The sequence below is a fragment of the Typopeltis vanoorti genome, chromosome 6 (genome assembly GCF_054136105.1).
Source record: "Typopeltis vanoorti isolate ZY-2024b chromosome 6, IOZ_Tvanoo_1.0, whole genome shotgun sequence".
NCBI classification, from domain to species: Eukaryota; Metazoa; Arthropoda; class Arachnida; order Uropygi; family Thelyphonidae; genus Typopeltis; species Typopeltis vanoorti.
In genome coordinates, this window is record NC_143554.1 from 65,765,875 (window position 1) to 65,786,156 (window position 20,282).

A 20,282-nucleotide genomic window follows, 5' to 3' on the forward strand; every position below is an offset into this window, starting at 1 on the left:
ATGAAGAGATGAAGCTATTGTTCTCCTAACAGTCCTGATGGTGCCCTCTAGCGGGCTAAGTAGGTGTTCTTGGCCGTTGGGCTGAAGGTCTGCAGATGTAGGCCTCCCAAATTTGGGGCAGTCGCATACAACCAAATTTGTTGAGGTTTGGAAAATTTCTTAGGGCTGAGGCTGATTCCATAAAGAGTCTTTCAAATTTGTATTTGCTACGGTGTATCACTGTAGCTTTCTTCCACCGTATTCTGTGGCGTGTATCCAGAGCATGGTCCGCAAGCCCAGAATGACTGTATTTGTGAAAACGGATGTAGTCCTTGTGTTCCGAAATTCTGATATTTGCTGTCCTGCCTGTTTGGCCAAAGTAAGACAGTTTACAACTGCAAGGGACCTGGTAAACACCAGGTAGGTCTAGGGGAAGTGGTTTGTCTTTAGTGGAGCGGATAAGGGATGCCAATTTTCTGTAAGGTTTGTAACAGGAGGTCAGGTCATGTTTTTTTAAGATTTTGGTAATCTTTTCCAAGGTGCCTCAGATGTAGGGAATGGTGATGGATTTAGAGTAATCCTTGTTGTGGGGGGGGGGGGGATCTGTGGTTTGTAGGTTCTAATATTTTTTGGATTTTTTTTTTTTGGGGGGGGGGGGGGTAGCCATTGGCTGAGAAAGTGTTAAGGATGCGATTAAGTTCTGTGTTTAGGGCCAAGTCGTTTGAACAGATTAGTTTAGCCCTGTTGTATAGTATTTTCATTACTCCATATTGTTGTGAAGGGGGGGGGGATTGTTGGTGATTGTATCTGCCTGTATGGGTGGGTTTTCTGTAAACTGAGAAAACCAAGGATCCATTAGGCTGGCGGGTGACTAGTGTGTCTAGGAAAGGGAGGCTGTTGTTTTCCTCTTTTTCCAGGGTGAATTTGATTCTGGGGTGTTGGTTGTTTAAGTGTGTTAAGAAGGAGAGAAGTGTTTCAGAGCCATGTGGCCAAATAGCGAACACATCATCAACGTAGCGAAGCCATATGGTTGGTTTTTGTGGGGCAGAGGCTAAGGCTTTTTCTTCAAAGGTCTCCATAAAGAAATTGGCCAAGGTTGGGGAGAGTGGTGAACCCATGGCTGTCTCCTCTATTTGCTTGTAGAATTTTCCCTGCCAAATGAAATAGCCTGAGTTCATTGTGAACTGAAATAAGGCTGAGATATCGGGAGAAAATTTAGCTTGGATTAGCTCTAAAGTTTCCTTGAGTGGGACATTTGTAAATAAAGAGGACACATCAAAGCTGACCATTATATCAGTATGTTGGAGTGTAAGGTTTTCTATGCTGGCTTTGAAATGGGCCGAGTTTTTTATGTGTGATGGTGTGTTGCCAGTATAGTGTGTGAGCTCTTTGGCCAAATGTTTAGCTAATTTGTATGTGGGGGAATCAATGCCATCCACTATGGGATGTAATGGCACATTTTCTTTGTGTATTTTTGGGAGTCCGTAAATACGGGGGGGGGTATAGAGTTAAACGGCTTTAATCTGTTGGTAACTTCTACAGGCCAAGAAGTGACTCTTTTAAGGTGCCTGTGAAGTTTTCTAATTTGAGAGTTGGTGGGATTGCAATTGATAGGAAGGTAAGTGGCCCGATCTAATAGAAGAAGAGCATTCAGCTTACCTGTGTAGTCCTTTTGGTTAAGTACTACAGTTGCATTTCCCTTATCCGCTTTGGTGATAAGCCTATTATAATCTTTGAAGGTACCTGTGGAATGACTATACATAACAAATTACATGATAACCACAGTAATTAACTTTAATGAAGTAAAAGTACAGATATTTCATATTGAAAATAACCGTACATCATCAGTGAGTAGAAACAAGCAATCAAATTAACCGGATTACAAAGTACATACAGCATTCAGTGGTTTAAAACTTAAAAACTGTTGGCGTGTACTAGAAATTAATATTAATAAATAATATTATTAAAAACTATTTTTGATGGTTACTTATGAAAAGAATCTCCAAGATTCTTATCATATGGTTACATATGATAAGAATCTTTGGGATCTCTCTCTCCCCCAATTGATATGAAAAGATTCTTATCAATTGGGAGAGAGAGAGAGAGAGAGAGAGAGAGAGAGAGAGAATCGTTATGATTCAGATTTGGCCAATGTAAAAGGGCTTCACAACTTTCTTTGAAAAGGTGTTCACGTTTAAACCTGTATCTATGGGAGAAGATGAGCTTTACCCCACTGGATATTGTGTTCAGTGTCAATACTATGTTGTGCCAGACCAGACTTTTGAGGTTTATGTATTTGATATAATATCGATGTTCATTAATTCTTTTTTCTATAGAACGACCAGTTTGTTCAAAGTATGTTAGATTACATTCACACGGTATCTGGTAAATGCCAGCTAATGATAGAGGTGCCAGTTTGTCTTTTGTAGATGGCAACAGATGAGAAATTTTGTTGATTGGAAAATATGGGGGGATGAGATGATGCTTCTTCAAAATTCTACTAATCGGTTCCAAGGTGCCAGAAATATAAAGGATTGGAACCCTGCAGTGAAGAATCCTGAGGTGTTGGAACATAGGAGTCAATTATCAGCTGGATTTGATTAGGGTTGTAACCATTAAATTCCATTAACATTTTGATAGTGAGAAGTTCTTGTTGTAAGCTTGAGGGAGAGGAACATACCTTATGTTCTCTAATAATTAAGGACTTGATAACACCAATTTTTTGAAAGGTGTGATGAGCAGACTTTTGATGAATGTATCTGCCAGTAAAGGTAGGTTTTCAATAAAACCTGGTGGATAAATTACCGGAGGCTGTGCATGTAAGAAGGATGTCCAAGAATGGTAAACTACCGGCCTTTTCTTTTTCCATGGTGAACTCAATGTGTGGATGAAGGCTATTGATCTGTTGTATGAAAGTGGTAGGTTCATTTTCAGAATGAGGCCAAATAGCAAAGATATCATCAACATAATGAAACCAATCAGAGGGTTGGGGATGAATGGATTAGAACAAGGCATCTTCCAGATGGTTTAAAAAATAGTTTGCCAATGGTGGAGACAGAGGGCTAACCCATGGCAGTACCTTCAACTTATCTATAGATCTCGTTTTTCCAGCTGAAATATCCAGATTCTCAAAAATATCAAATTCAAAAATCTTTTGATGATTACTACACCTGGATAGCATGGAGCTCTAGCATAATATGATGTAATGTTATATCCTTCTAAGATCAACAAAAAATGAACTGTCATAAATTCATCTATGCCACTAATCAAAACACATACTGATACCAGACAAAAAAATAAAAAACCTTACTTCTCAAAATTCAAAGAGAATTTTGCAAATTAGGGGACTACAGCAGTCACTATTAAGCATGAAGTCCAAATAACTTGCATAAGAAAAAATCAACACTCCACTTCAAGACAGGAAAAGAAAGATATAACGAACACTAAGATGCAAAATCTACATAACCATAAGTATAGAGAACATTAGATTGTAAAAGACTAATACTGCAAAGTGTATTTAAAAAAAAAGAAGAAAAAAGTAAATGTATTTACAATATTTTAAAAATACATTACAAAAATTATGATATTTAGTTCTGCTAGTACTTAGGACAAAAACAAGCTAGCTCAGAACCTGGAGATTTACATCTCCTAGTCTTGGATAGTAATACAACAACTGAACATTATTACTAGTTTTTTTTTTCTGATGTGTGTGTCACATGCAGGGAGATGAGACATACTAGAATTGAGACAACCAAGGTTATGAGAGCAGTATAATTGTGTGTGTGTGTGTAGTCTCCAGATAACCTGTTTTTTCTAAAGTAAAAACTTGAGTTTCTTGGAGAGGGAGGGGGGAGAAACCTTGCAATTTGCATTTCTATATGAAACAGGATACTTCACCTTCAGTTTGAGAGCATTTATAAATGTTTAATTTTAAATGGGATTTGAATTTAGGTCTTTCCAAAAGAAGAGCACACCACCCTTTGGACTATACTATGGAAACATATAATTACTAAAAGAAAGAAATTTTCTTCATCATCATCAAATTCCTACCATGCACCTCAAGGGGTGTACAGAATATGATAGTACTACACGAAAAATTTACATCATTACTACCTTCCTATCTACAATTTTCTTCCAAATCAGTCTGTTACTTGTCAAGACTCCAACATTATCAGATCTTATATTTCTATCATCTAAGGCATTTTGTATAGTATCAATCCACCTATATCTTGGTCTTCCTCTGGGTAATTTTCCTGCCAACCTGGCAGAGAACACTTCTTTTGCTAATCTTTCTTCGCCGTTTTTCTGTTTAAGTGACCATATCACCTGACATTAGCTCTGCTAAAGCATTCCTGGATGCTGACAATGTTAAGTTCTTTCCTAATATCCTCATTTTTAATATGATATTGCCATTGATGCCATCTGTTCACGCCTCTAATCTTTCTCAGGACTCTCATATCTGCGGTCTCTAGTCTTTGGTCAAGTGTTTTACTTCTGACCCAGCTCTCAGATCCATAAGTTAAAACTGGTTTGAACACCGTCTTGTATACAGCTAATTTAGTGTTCTGACTAATTTCTCTCTTATTCCATATGAATTTATTCAATTGACATCCTACATACCAGCTTTGTTGATTCTGTTGTCTATTTCCATATTTAATTTACCATCTTCACTAAAAATTGTGCCTAAGTAGCTGAAATATTTTACTTGTTCCACAGGTTCTCCGTTCAAAACACAGTTGACATTTTCAACGATTCTACTTATTTTCATTGTCTTTGTCTTTTTATTGCTGACCTTCATACCATATCTATTACAACAGTTATTCAATTTAGTCAGGGAATTTTGCAAACTTATAGCAGATTTATTTAGAAGTATAACATCGTCTGCATAAAGCAAATAGCTGACATTAACATCTCGATTATGATATCATGTTTAATACCACTTTCCTTCATAATGTGATCCATATAGATAATGAATAACAGAGGAGATAATGTACACCCATGTCTCACACCAGATTTAACATCAAACCATCTTCCTGTACTTCCTTCAATTCTAACTGCTGACTTACAACTCAAATAAAGACTAAGTATTGGTCGATATAATGCTCCATTGACACCATATAACCACAGCGTATTGAATAGCTTCTCTTGGCACCTTGTCATATGCCTTTTCCAAATCGACAAAACTTAAATATAGATCTTTGTTATATTCCCATCCTTTCTCAACTAGCTGTCGTAAAGTGAAAATCTGATCATGACAGCCTCTATTTGGTCTCAATCCAGCTTGTTCTTCACCAAGCTTCTCTTCCACAATCCTTCTCAACCGTTTCTCAAGTATACTTGCATAGATCTTACCAGAAACACTCAGTAATGAAATGCCTTTGTAATTCTCACATTATTTTATTTCCCTTTTTATATATGGGTACTATGAGAGCTCTACTCCAATCATCAGGAATTCGTCCCTCTGTCCAGGGTTCCTGAACTTTGCAGTGCAGCCATTGTAAGACGTTTATAATACCATACGTCAGCATTTCTGGTCGAATATCATCTATGCCTGCTGCCTTTCCACATTTCAAGCCTTTGATGCCTTTTTCTACTTCAAGTATGTATATGTATTCCTGACTATATGCCTGTTGAGTGGATTTTTTTTACCACTGTGCTATCACTGCTTGATTCGTTTAGCAATTTTTCGAAGTAATTACTCCATACTTACAGGATATCTTTATCTCCCGTTTTCATGTCACCTTTATCATCTCTAAGTCCTTTTACAGCACTCTTTCCTCCATTTCTAAGCTTCTTCCACAATCTCCAAAATATTTTGCCACCTTCTTGATATTTATTTATTTTCTATGTTCTTACCAAAGTCCTCCCATGATTTTTGTTTAGCTAGTTTTACACACTGCTTAACTTTCTTACATTTGTCTCTGTATTCTGTAAGAGTAAAAGCTGACTTATTTGCCAGGAACTTTTGATATGCTTTCTTCTTTTCCTTCACTGCCTCTTTAACTTCCTGTGTCCACCAGTGAGTGATTTTTGATGGAAAAATCAGAAAAATTCTGATTTTTCCATCCTTGCAGACAACCTCACCACATGCCTCTCTGGTTGAATCAATCAGGGTTTTCTTCAAGGTTTGCCACTGCATCTCCAAGGTATGGCTCTTGTTTTCAAATTCTTTCATTTTTTCTTCAATAATTTTTATGTATTTTAGTCTACAGTTCATATCTGAGAGCTGCTCAACTTTTATTTGCTTTAAAACTTTCTTACATATTATTCTTTTCAATATGGAATTCAGTTTTATCCTGCTCAAGACTAAATAGTGATTACTTCCAATTTCAAATCCTCTGTACACTCTGGTGTCCTGCACAAGGGAGAAAACATCACTATCAACAATAACTTAGTCAATGAGACTTTTCTTATTTCTTGCCTCTTCTCTCCATGTGAATTTGTGCACATTTTTATGTTGGAACATGGTGTTAGTAATAACTAGTCCATGTTATGAGCAGAAATCCAACAAATATTTGCCATTATTATTAGCTTTGCTCTTTTCCCCAAATTTTCCCAATATATTTTTGCATATCTGCCAATCATTTCCTACTCTGCAATTTAGATCCCCAACAAGGACCAACTTTTTCTTTTTCATTGTGTCAGATGCTTTCTCTAAATCCTCAAAAAATTCCTCCACTTCTACCTTAGTAGAACCTCCTGTGGGACCATAGGCACAAATAAGTCTCATTGTCCAGTTCCCCATTCTGATATTTGCCCACACCACTCTACTTGAGACTATCTGCCATTCAATGAGATTAGCCTCTTATTTAGTGTTGAATACAATGGCTACTCCTTCTTTTCCTTGATTGTCATTGCCTGAATATAACATTTTGTCTTTGCTGCTCAGAAAGATCTCACCAGTTTTGGTCTTTTTTGTTTCAGTCACCCCTATTATGTTGATCTGAAACAAACCATTTCTTTGCCATTCAGGCTTCTTATGTTGAGTTGGGGTGTGTTTTCAGATTTGTTCCAATAGCTGACTTTTCGCTGTTCGCCCTGGTTCCCTGGCGGAAACAATGGGGGCCTTGTTTAACTAGGCAACGCTCCAGCCAGCATGAAATTTTATCATGTTGTACCATCACTTTGTAATTTGGTTTAAGCCAATAAGAATTACAATTCGGTCGGCTAAATCCCAAATTGCCAGCCCATCCTCGTTCGTTCAGAATCAAGGTAGATACCCAACAGGGTGCACCATGAGAAGGTGAGGATTGGACATTAGGTCAGAAGAACTGGTCGGTTTTCTGCATTCCTTTTCATTAAGATTGCAATTGAGTACTTAGGTCAATTTCAGAAAGGTATAATTATAGCATAATTCATTCCTTAAATAAGGGGTCGCATGACAAAAATTGCAAATTCAACTCAGAGGACAAATGCGATATTGAAACGAATGTTTACATCTAAGGACAAGTCAGTCAAGTAAGCTTCTTTACAAGGCGATTTGGATTACTGTGTGCAGATTTAGTTTTCTGGGTTCCAAATGGATAAAGAAGCTGTAGAAAGAAGAGTAATAAAGATGCTATTGAGATTATGGAATATAGATTGAGGAGAGACAGAGTATGTGCACTGTAAACACAGATAATGGGAGAATATAATAGGGATTCATCAACTTTTGAGAGAGTGTTATAAAATATCAGCTAATAAAATTTTCCATTTTATGGAAGGAGGGTAGAAGTGGGGAGAGGGGGGGTCTCAGCACTTAAGAAAGTCAAGGGAGGCCCATGGTGTGGGTTATGTATGGCCTCCCTTGATGAGTTCTTACTTTCTGGAGGTCTAATAATAATTTAATATTTATTTACTACAATAAAAAAAAATGTAAAAAGTTATAGGGGAAAGTTACATGAATTATACTAGAGTTAAGGCAGTAATAATAAAATTTGCAGTAAAAATATATAATAAAAAAAATGTATAATTTCTGGTATATAAGATGCATTTTTTTTCTTTGAAAATAGGTCAACAGGGTGTGTCTTATATGCCAATACTCAGTTTTAGTCAATAGTTTTTTTTATTACTTTCATTTCTGGAAATTTTCTCTGTTCCGAGTTATGCGATTTCTTTCTTGCTTCTTTGCGGTGTGTGTGAGAGCATTCCAGTTAAGTAGAGTTCAGTGGATGTGCATACACTGTCATCGACGATCACAGCTGTGTTCCTGGGCACAAAACGTGTTACTGTTAAAACTTCGGGACACGAAAAAACTCACTACAGGGTTGTTTTATCCTGCTATGCTGATGGGACAAAATTGCCACCACTATTGATTTTTTAAAAGGAAGACACTACCCCAAAGAAAAACTGCTTAAAGGAGTGTTTGTACATGTTCATGCAAAAGGCTGGATGGATGGATGGAGGAGGAATGAAGTTATGGATAGATAAAATTTGGTCTAGGCATCCTGTCAGACTGTTGAAGAAACCTGCCTGCTAGTATGGGATCAGTTTTGTTCTCACAGAACAGAATATGTTAAAAATAAACTGAAGGAATTGAAAACCCAGTTAGCTGTAATTCCAGGAGGTCTAACTAGTCAGCTTCAACCTTTAGATGACGTGTGACGTTGAAGTTTATTAATAAACTTCAAACTCTGTACCATCCAGTGCATCACTAATATAACCGTGCTAATATCCCGCCAAGGGGGCAGGATATTAGCACGGTTAGATCAGTTTAACCACAGTTCATTTTAAATATTATTTGTTAAACAAACCTAGCCTGAAAATGACCCAACAGAAACGTAAATGTTCATCTTTTGAAGCAGCATTTAAATTGCTATGTACAGACCTAGCAGTCATACTGGGTGGTCTAACTTCTGCTTTGCAGCTGCTTGATTAAGCCGTTTAAATATCACTTACGTGAGAAATGGAGAGAATGGATGTCATCTGGTTTGGTGAAGATGACAAAGGGTGGGAATTTTCAGAAGCCTGAGATCACCCTAGTCACCAGCTGGGTTAAAGAAGCTTGGGATTCGATACCATCTGAAATGATTCAACGCTCATTTCTTAAATGTGGAATAAGTAATTCAATAGATGGATCCGAAGATGAAGTCATGTACGAAAGCGAGGATAATGCACAACAAAATGGAGAGCATGATGACGACAACTGCTACACTGATGATGCAATGCCTACAGATGAATTTATAAATGAAATGTTTGATGACTCAAAAGATGAAGAAGAATTTAAAGGATTTTGACATTTTGTTTTAAAATAAATATTTCTTTTGTTAATTCGTATTGTTTTATTTATAATGTTAGGGAACAAGATTAACAGATCGCATTATACGTGGACATGGCATTTTAGGGCTAGTTTTCAAACAAAACCTTTAGTTCGCATTATACGCGAAAATATACGGTAATTTTCAAAAAATATTTGAAATACTGTAAATTCATTATAATATTCAGTGATAAAGTTTTTTTTTTCCTAAAAAATGTGTAAAAAAAGGGGTGCATCTTATACGCCAGCAAATATGGCAATTACATTTTTACGAATTTAACTGAGTAATAACTATAAGGGCATATGTTAATGACAGATATAGCAAGTTTCCCAAACTGTTCGCTGTGGTACCATGGTGCCACAATTTGAAATTGAAAGAACAAAAAGGTATCTGAGCAGCTTGCACCCAAGCTCTTTAACTGGAAGATCACAAAAAATTACCATTCCTTGACATTGTTGTGTCGTTTATTTATGCAAATCACCATAATACTGTGTCTATCAAACATACTATACAATTGCTCTACGTATTAGCCTGGATTTCTGGTCATATCTCCTTTTTAGACATAAATGAATTTATATTTTTTGACTGCACCAGTCTATGCCCTATAATAATTTAATACACTATTCAGGGAGACATTTCCAATAATCCAATACATATTTATTCCCTCACTCTTTCAGACAGTCATGGCAAAACCCCTCTACTAAACTTTATCCTCCCGCGACAAGTTCATAAATTTTAAGTGTGGTGGGTCGACGCTCTTAGTCAGGCAAAACTCAGTTTGAGGTAAACAATACATGTTTATTTACAGCATTAAGTACAATACACAATTATATAAAATCACACTTACTAAAGGTTAAAATCATACATAAGGTTAAGATAGGAAACTCAATTCACACAAGCACTACCTGATGCAGGCAAAAGTTAATATTTGGCAAAGTGCTAAATACAGACTTCATCAATACAATTCATTCATCTGAAATCACCCTTCATGATCTTGGACACACTAAGTTAAATTAACCTCAATATATGGTTCTTAGTTTCTCTCTTTATAATGCTATTAAAACCATTTAAGTAATCTGGACATTTGGCTATAGCCTACTGCATTAGTCACTTAAGAGTTCACAGGTTAGAATTGTCCTGACATTATAAACTTCTCGTATCTATAGTTCTCCATACAAATAGGATCCAAAATTTTAGTAACAAAAGCTTACATTACCTTCACTGTCATGGAATGGGTCTACTGGTTAATACTGCTTTACTAGTTCCCGAGGTTTGATTCCTTGCCTGGATCACATGCGCGTCAGGTTCCTGCTATGTGGGCTATTCTCTCTGCTCTATGGTTACCTTTGTCATCTGAGAATTTTAGGGGAACAACCACGACATAGCACCCGCTTGCAATGAAAGCATTAACTGCGTCGCACTGGAACTCTGTCCATAGCTTCGTGGACTGCCTGATTCAAGTTTCCCACTGCCACTCATCCTCGCCTGCTGCACGGCCTGGAAACCACTACCTCGATTGGACCTCCTCACGACCACGAATCCCTGGAAAAAAGAGCCTTCTCTCTCCCCCTGTAATCACTTATATTTTTCATTGCATAGCACCCCCTATTTTCTCCTGAAACTCCTGTGCGGCACTATGCTATTCTCGATTTCCGATGATGTTAGCATTTTTTTTTTTTTTGGTAGGATTCACAGAATGGCTATTACGCACATTTCTTTCCTTGTATTACGCAGCCTCGGGCGCTTACGAAGGATGTATCAAACCTTTGGACCTATTCTTACAATTTCTTCAGTGGAATATTCAAATTAACCTTAGCTAAATGGTATAATACAAAATTTTGATCTTCAATTCACTTAAATAAAATTTGAATAACACATTACATTACTACACTGTTATACTTCTTTACCATTTTATAATCTGATACATTCTTAGTGTTATATTTCATTACTTTATATATTTTAACACATTTAATACATTCTAATTTTGTTTTAACAAAATGCAAGTATTTTCTTCTTTTAAATATTTAGTTTGCCGTGTTATGCTTGTTGAATTCTGAATGATTTGCTGATACTATGAGACAAGACCATTCAGATTTCAACAACATCCTTCTCGCAGTAAACAAAGAAACGAGACTGATCTTTTCAGTATACAGAAAGCCTACTACAACTGGAAGATTTTTACATGCCACTCCACACTGCCACCATCCATTACAAAAGAAAGGCATAAGGAAATCATTACAAGATAGAGAGCCTACACCATTTCCAGTACCTCAGGTGTATCAAAATTCTTGATACACTTCCAACAGCTCCTTTACATCAACAAGATTTTAAGAATGCAATTACATTACCTTACATAAAGAATGTTACAGAAAATGCCACTTTATCATTGTTTTATAATGTCAAAGTGGCTTTTTTTTGCCAAAGTATAAGATCTCAAAGTTTTTACATCCACCAAAACCTTCACATATCCCATGAAAAAACCAGGAGTTCATAAAGTTTAGTTTTATAAAATTTCTAAGGTATTTCTGTTTCTTATCAAGTAGTTTGGTAAGAAACAGAAATGCCATATATTGATTATAATGGGTTGCATTTGCTGCAATCCAATGTACCATTTCCACAAACTTCGTGTAAAGCATTGCTGTTTTTTCCCCATATCAGTAATGGGGTTTTTTTTTTTCATGGGATATGTGAAATATCCCCCCCCCCCACAAGGTTTCGATTCACATGAACAAATGCTCATCACTGTGTGATCTCTAATCTCACTCAAATTCACTCTCATTTGAATTTTTGCAAAAAAAGAACCACCAGAAACAGAAACCAAGCACCCATTGTTTTTATTCAGAGTTTGGCTTACAACTGATACGAGAGTGGAAACTATTACTTTATCCCAAAGGCCATGCATATGCAGTGTAAAACTTTTGCGATCCTTGCACATCATAGTATAACTTAGAAGACAAGTGAAAAGTAAATATTCGTACAGCTTTCTAATAAAGTTTTCATGTTGGAGGTTTATGATTATAGACAGCCATTTGAAAATTATTACTTCCATTTAGCATTTTGCCACCTATATTAATATAATCAGATGTTATAATAAATTTAGTTTAATCTTTCCAACAACAGATGTTAGTATCTAACTTAAAAGCAACAGAGGAATAAAAAAGTAAACTATACTATTATAAATTATTAGGACAAGGGTCATGATCAAAAGAATTCATACCTAATACTGATGAAATTATTATTTATATGGACATTCCATGGAGTAAAAAGACTCATTGAGGGAGCCCATTCTATCCATTAACACAATACCCATCATGCATCTCCTTAAACCTATTCACTGTTGGGGACCTCACAACCACCTCTGGCAACCCATTCACCACTCTCCAAGAAAAGAACCTAGTCTGCACACCCTTACAATTAACCACACTCTTACACAGCTTTCAAGTGCGACTCCTTGTTTTCCTTCTACTAATGTATTGAAAAATTTCTTCTGTGTCAATCTTATAGTATCTCTTCAGTAACTTATAAGTTTCTACCATATTCCCTTTCCTCCACTTGTCAGATACACTCTGCAACTCATACACCCTCAATCAACCTCCCAGGACAAGACTGCTTCATCACTTTTTCTGATCGGAGGTAGAATTACTACTGCAGTTACAAAGAGATCTTCTGATGCTATTACCAGATCCAACACTCTCAAACTCCTAGTCCTTCCATTACGTGCTGTTTTAGGTAATTATCCCTTAGTAACTATATAAATTCCATTCCAATTTCACCATGTGCCCTTTCCTCCTCAAATATCTATATCACCACAGTTGAAGACTCCCATGATAATTGCTCAGTGTGCACTCATTGTGCTAATCTGCTGATGCATGTCGTCCACATATTCTTCTGGACCCCCCGTCTATAGCAGCAGTCAATATATTTTATCCTATCGGCCTCCATCTCACACCAGACAGCCTAAAATAAACCATTCCCATCAGATCTTCCTTAACTTCTAATTTTGTTGAAGTTCTTCAAACCAAAATTAGTTATACCCCTCTTCCTGTCCTATTTCTTCTATCTTCTCTGAAAATACAATATCTATTACATTCTATCCTCATAACTACATCGTTCTCCGATGAGGCCTCACTGATGCCAATAATTTTTGGCCAAGTTGAGCTGACCAATGCTAAAAACTCCTCTCCCTTATTTCTCATATTTGTGTACATTCATTTCAACATCCCCTTAGGCTCACAATTACCCTTACATAATGCCATTACCTGCCAATTCAGATACAAAACCTTGTTAACTGCACTCAGCTCTTCATAATCATACCTGCACACACATACTTATATATCTCAGGGGTGGCTAGACACATGTTGACAAATCTAAGTACCATTATTAATTTCAGAGAATATGTTACTCACATGAAAGTTGTAAATAAGAATTATTTAGACACAGAATAATTTGTCAATGACTAAATATTTATACATTATAATAAATATCTTTTACTGAAAGTAATGACAGTAATTTTTTAAAAAAGAAGAGAATGAAAAAATAAATACCTGAAGAATTGGCAAATGAATATGAGATACAATATGTGGTAATCGTCGCCATTCTCTAATGCAAAATGAGGTTGCCAATTCTACCAAACGTTCAACCATGTTAAGGTGAGGTTCGTCAGGATGGCAGATTGCTAAATATCCTCGATACATGTTCATTTTCCAAGTCTGTTCTTTAGGACAGTTGAGTTCAATCTGAAATTAACAATTATAATTGACTCACTTGTATGTAAAATTCAAAAATCCTTTAATACCTGAAATTTGATAATACTAACAAAAACTATTTCTACATAGTTTTTGTTAGTATTATTAGATATGTCGATGACGTGTTCATCATCTGGAAGGATACCATGGAAAACTTTCTCGTGTTTCTTAATACAATCAAATTCACTATGGAACTGGAGAAGAACAAAGAACTACCCTTTCTTGACATACTGGTGAGGAGAGAAGATAACAATGTCCAACGGTCCATTTACAAGAAACCCACAGATACTGGTAGATATCTACATTCATCTAACCATCATCATTCACAAAAACACAGCATCATTCATATGCTCTGTAATAGAGCTTTAAGGTCTATTTCGAAAGAAGAAGATGTACAGAGAGAACTGTCACAAATAGCTAACACTCTATCTCTGAATGGATAGCCTTCTAACATTTTAAACAAATTGTTTTTTAAAGACAACCTCCAACAACGTAGAACGGAGTCCCAATATGTGTCCACAGCTGTCATTCCATATATTAATTCAGTATCCACAAAATTGGCGAAAATGTTAAAAGCTCATAACATCAGAGTAGTTTTTAAACCAACTACCATGATCAGACCAGTCTTAAGATCACCCAAAGATGAGGTGCCTTTCTTCAAATTTCCTGGAGTATATGAAATTCCATGCACGTGTGGCCTTTCTTACATTGGACAGACCTCTAGAAGTTTTGAAACAAGACAGAAGGAACATGTGTGTGTGTGGGGGGGGGGGATGTCAATCACAATGGAATCATCACACCTGGTTTAGCTCATCATTTCTCAACATCAAATCAACGTTATAGATTGGAAAAACAGTTCTATGCCTTACATCGAGAATGACTACAGACACAGAACTTTCAAAGAAGCAGCAGTGGTGCTACACACAGGCAATAATTTAAATAGAAATCAAGGTGCTATTTTTAAAGACATATGGAAATATCTCATCAATTCTCTCAGCTCAACAGAACTACAATATGCGAAAAACTACACAACACGTGGTCATGTACCAGATTCTGACTGAAGCATTCGAACGCATGAACACCATCAAACACGAATTATCAAATGTAATGGCCTAGCAGTTACTAAAGTGTACGTTTTTCATGTAACTTGATGCATTTGTTTTCACACCAGTACAGCCTTGAAAATGCTAGACAGTGGATAGTGAAACTTGTTGACCTTTGTATTTGTAATCATTAAATCTTATGGTCATTTAACAATAAAAGTTCTTAGTTTTAAAAACTATTTCTATTTTTATATAATATATGCTATGGTTTTAACTGAAAGCAGCTCCTTTTCCTGAGTACTGAAATAGGGTTTAAATTATTTAGTTATTTTACACCAGTTAAAAGTCAGAAGTTATCTAAAGAAGAAAGCTCAAGCTTCTAACAAATTTCTGAGATGAACAATTATATGATACACATCCTGAATGAGAATACAAATACAAATTTCATATAGTTTTGAAGTAATACACCTTCAGTGGAAGAGAAACAGAACTTCAGGATATTAATCCTTAAATATCATGCTATACATCTTTTCAATCTGTTGTTCTCTGGGGAATGTTCTTTCCCCTACTCTCAACCTCATAACTTTGCTTCCACCTCTCTCAATACTGAAGTGGTACTCAGAGGGAACATTCTAACATTACCTAAACGAGAAGCTAATATCATGGCATAATTCTATTTTCCAATTCCTACACCAAAGACCAAGTCAAATCATTACCTTGTACTATACCAGAAACAATGCGCTGTGTGCTGCCTCCTATTGTTTTCTTCTAGAAAGACAACAAAAGAGTCCTGAATAATTAGATCCCAACAAAATGTCTTCTAAGTTCTCATTGTATCGACCAGCTGATCTCAGGAATCATATCCCAAGATATGATTCCTGAGATATGATCCAACACAATATCCTGTATATTATCTCTGCATTCTGCGATTTATTTCACAACATGGAAAAAATCCTATACTTAACCTATTCAAAAAATGAAGGCAAAAGACTTTCAAACTATCAACCCCTGTCCTCACTTCAGTCCACTCTAAAATAATGGAAAAAAATCATTAGCAGCTACCATCCGGAAGCCTACTTAATCAATGGTAAACAATAAGGATTTTGCTATTCTAAATCCACCATGGATCTCCAAAGTAATGGCCACTTTTGGATATACTCTGCAGAATGGGTTGAAAAGTGCAATCAATCCGCTTCAACAGTTCCATTTCATCAGGTTTGGCATTGAAGACTACTCAGCAAATCACCATTCCATTGGCCTTCTACATTCTGTGAAGTGGGTAATGAGATTTTGTTTTTTCTTCTCTATGCAGACTTATACTTATTCCAACAAAGGAGGAGCTCCTAGAATCTATTCTTTCATTTATGAGGGTGGTCTGAGAAGTTCTTGGCCTCAACCATAAGCATCCATGTGAAATTGCAAGTCATTCTATCAAATAGTTTGTTTTATACAGCTGTCTGAAGCAAATGTGTTGTCTGTATCCCTTGAAATGAATAAAATTGAGTATCGTGTGGTTATCAAATTCTTTGTAAAAGAAGTTAACAGGAAAAGAAATTTATTTGAAGTTCAGAAAAGTTTAGGCACTCTTCTCCTTCGTTTTTGACAATTAAGAAATGGGCTGCCGAATTTAAACATGGCCATACCAGCCTTGAAGATGATCCACGTGAAGGACATCCAAAAAGTTTAACAGCACCAGAAATCATTGATCAAGTGCACAATATAGTATTGAATGACCGACGAGTCAAAGTGCATGAAATTGCTGAAACTATAGACATTTCAAAAGAACATGTAGGATATATTTTGCACGAAGAATTGCAAATGAAAAAGCTCTGCGCAAGATGGGTGCCGTGCTTGCTCACAGTAGATCAAAAACGCACTTGCATGAAAATCCCTGAACAGTGCTTGGAGCGTTTTAACAAGAATAAAACTGATTTTGTGCATCGATTTATTACTATGGATGAGACTTGGATTCACCATTACACACCAGAATTCAAACAGCAGCCAAAACAGTGGACAGAAGCCGGATGTTCAGCACCAAAGAGGACAAAATTATTCATTGTTAGACCAAGAACTTTTCAGAACACCCTTGTAACATCTTTGTTATATAAATAAATTACCTTTCCTGACCTCAAACCCTAACCATACATAGTACATACCGTTCTTCTTACTTATACAAACCTTGTACTGCTTAGTTCCCTTCCTAAGGTTCAATATTTTCACAACAATTTGCTTTAAATATTGATCTCCATGCCAATTTTAGATGGAACAAGGATGATAACTTAATCATTTTTCTGCAAAACAGATCTTAATTCAACTTCCCTTATCTAAATATTGTAATATCAAAATATTACTTCAGAACAAAACTGGACCAGAACTCTTTTCAAAAGAGAGATCACATTCATCCATCCATAGATTCAATCATTGGTAATCATCAGATGCCATATGGTCATTCCGCTCCTCATTGATGAGCCACATCAATGTTTACCAATGGTTCTGTTGCATGCTCCCCTGGAAGCTTCAACTTTCTGAAGACCATTACTCCAGACACACCATCCATCCATCTCATTGAAGGTCTATCACTTCTCTTTTCCAGGAACTTTACCTTCTATTACTATTTTGAGAAGTTTAGTCTTCTTTGAGTTCTCTTTTCTGTGTGTTCAAAATATTTCCACTTTCTTCTATCAATACTCTAAAGGAGTCTTCAAGTTCAACCAATCCTTTCTAAAACCCATCCATTTGTCTACCTTTCAGTATATGAGATCCTCAACAGTCTCCTATAACACAACATCTCAAAAGCAGCTATCCATTTCCTATCAGACTTCTTTAGGTTCAAGTTTCACATCCATAAGTCACTGTTTCAAAAAAAAGAAAAAAGAACAGCTGAATCCAGAATTCTCAACTTTGTTTCTGTAAAAATAAATCCATCCTTCTAAATTTTTGACAAGTCTGTCACTGTTGTTTTAGCCATTCCTAATCATTTTCTGAACAGCAATTCTTTATATTAATGATGGATCCCAGATACATAAATTTGCTGACTTCCTCAATTCTTTGTCTGTTAAGGTACACTTGTTTCTCAGGAGCTTCCCTGTCTATATTTCCTTTGAGAACTATAATCTGTCTTGCTAAGATTGAGTTTAAGTCCTTTGTTTTTGTTGATCTCATTAACCCTATCAAGGATTCATCGTAGTTCCTCTCTTTATTACAAAGGGACACTGTATCATCGATATACTTCAGGTTATCGATACATCTGCCATTAATCCTAATTCCTGTCTTAAGCTCATCCAATGCAACATGCATGATGTCCTCAGCATAGATACTAAATATGCAAGGAGAAAGACATTGAAAGTTTTTTTACTTGGTTATAATATAAATTAAAGATGCCAAAAAATTATATTCTGGGATAGTAAGGCAACTGATGTGAAGTCATAGTCTCTGTATACAAGTAGCCCAGTCGTAAAGATACTTCGTATGCAAATTTTGTTTGCTTACACTTGAATATAAGATTAAACCAAGAATATAATTTCCTGGCATCTTTAATTTATAGGTGAAGAGAAAATAGGCATCCTCGACTAAATCCCCTGCCTACCTGAAGCCAATCAGTTAATCCATGGTTTCTTACTCACTGTACAAGTTAGCCATCAACTTGATAATGTGTTGAGGAAAACCCATAATTTCATATGCCAAAGCAGTCAAAAGATTTGGAGTAGTCTATGAAGCACATTACCAAATGGAGTCTAAAATCTTTGTACTTCTCAATGATCTGCCTAAGGCAAAGGGAACTTACTTTTTGAAACCTGCTTGTTCCTCAGATATCTCTGCTTTGACTTTGGGCTCAATCCTATTTAGAATTATCTTTAAAAAATCTTGCTTGCATGAGAGAAACTAATAGTTCTATAGTTCTCGCGATCTTTCACACTTCCTATCTTGTGTATTCTGACTTCCAATTTCAGTTGTAAATTGTATATATTTATGTTGTTTGTTTAGGTGGCTGAGGAAAGTGTCTAATGTCTGGTGACCTTGGGGCCAAATAATGAAAAGATTGTCAACGTACCTAAGGCAGACTTTGGGTGTTAAAGTGCAGGAATCTAGAGCACATAACTCAAAATTTAAAATATAAAAGTTAGCAATTGGGGAAGGGAGGGATAACTGCGAGTTCATGGCTGTGCATTCTTTTTGCAAATAAAAAGTATTTTGCCACACAAAATAACCAGAATGCAGTACACGGGCAAAGAGTGCCATGATAATGGGTAGGAATTTCTCCTGCAAAGTATGCAAAACTCTAAGATCGAAAACTACGATGTAAGAGTTTCATGCTGAAGAACTATCGGTGAATCCAAGCGTAAGTGACCACCTGGTAGCACAACACCCAGGCAACTCGAAGCAAAGGTGGAGCAAGCTCCCTCACTATCCTTGATATTTTCTCATAATGTAAAAACACACAGCTCCTAGGAGATGTAATACTGCTTTACATTATGAGGAGAGGTCACTGCCCAGACCACTTTCAACCTTTTTTTGAGGTCTCATCAGCGAGTAGCTAGACCTGGATGATATCAAAGTTTAAGTGAAAAGAACTTACATATCTTCACTATACGAATGCGAGAAAGGTGTGCCCATATATTATATTATATGTATTGCCAAAATTGTTTGCATGGTCTTCCTCTACTGCGATTGCCATCTTCTGGTTTGTACAGGATGAGGGATTCCAAAAAGGGTGAAACTTCAGGATGTCTGAATTGATGCCCAAGCCATTTGAGCTGTAGTTTTTTGACTATACTGACAAGTGGTTCTTGCTTAGCCAGATTTAGCACAGCAGAGTCAGTGATACAGTCCATCCAAGTGTATCCAATGATCACTCTGAGACATGTAGTTCCAAAGGAGTTAATTAGATCTGTGGTTTTTTTTGGTGCTTATTGTCCAGGTTTGAGTACCATGCAACCAGTAAATCCATTTTCTTGTATGGGTCTCAAAACCTGGACATAATGGTATAGTCTTAATTTTGTCTTTAATGATGATTTCCAGATGAGGCAGAGTTTGTTATGGAAGACTAGAGCCAGCTGTTTACGTTTTCTAATATCATTTTCTGTATTGCTGATGTACGATCCAAGGTATTGAAAGTCCTTTACTCTTTCTAAGTTAGTAATCCTTTTTGGATCCTTTCATAAGAAGAATAAAGTTTTCACAACCTACTGAGAATACTTTGGACTTTTGGATGTTGATCTGCAGACTAATAAGTTTAGCCTGTGCCTCTAGTTGATTGAGATGTTTTTGTGCATTTGTTG

The 20,282-nt window shown here is 36.3% G+C and overlaps 1 protein-coding gene across 1 annotated transcript in view; it reads right to left on the reverse strand.

The window, feature by feature from the left end:
- Window positions 1–20,282, reverse strand: part of Nipped-A (Transcription-associated protein Nipped-A) — a 936,100-nt gene that overhangs the window by 183,201 nt on the left and 732,617 nt on the right. The window contains exon 50 of the mRNA XM_090393977.1: window positions 13,760–13,951. Within this exon, the coding sequence (XP_090250103.1) occupies window positions 13,760–13,951 (192 nt within the window). The remainder of the gene's footprint in view (window positions 1–13,759; window positions 13,952–20,282) is intronic.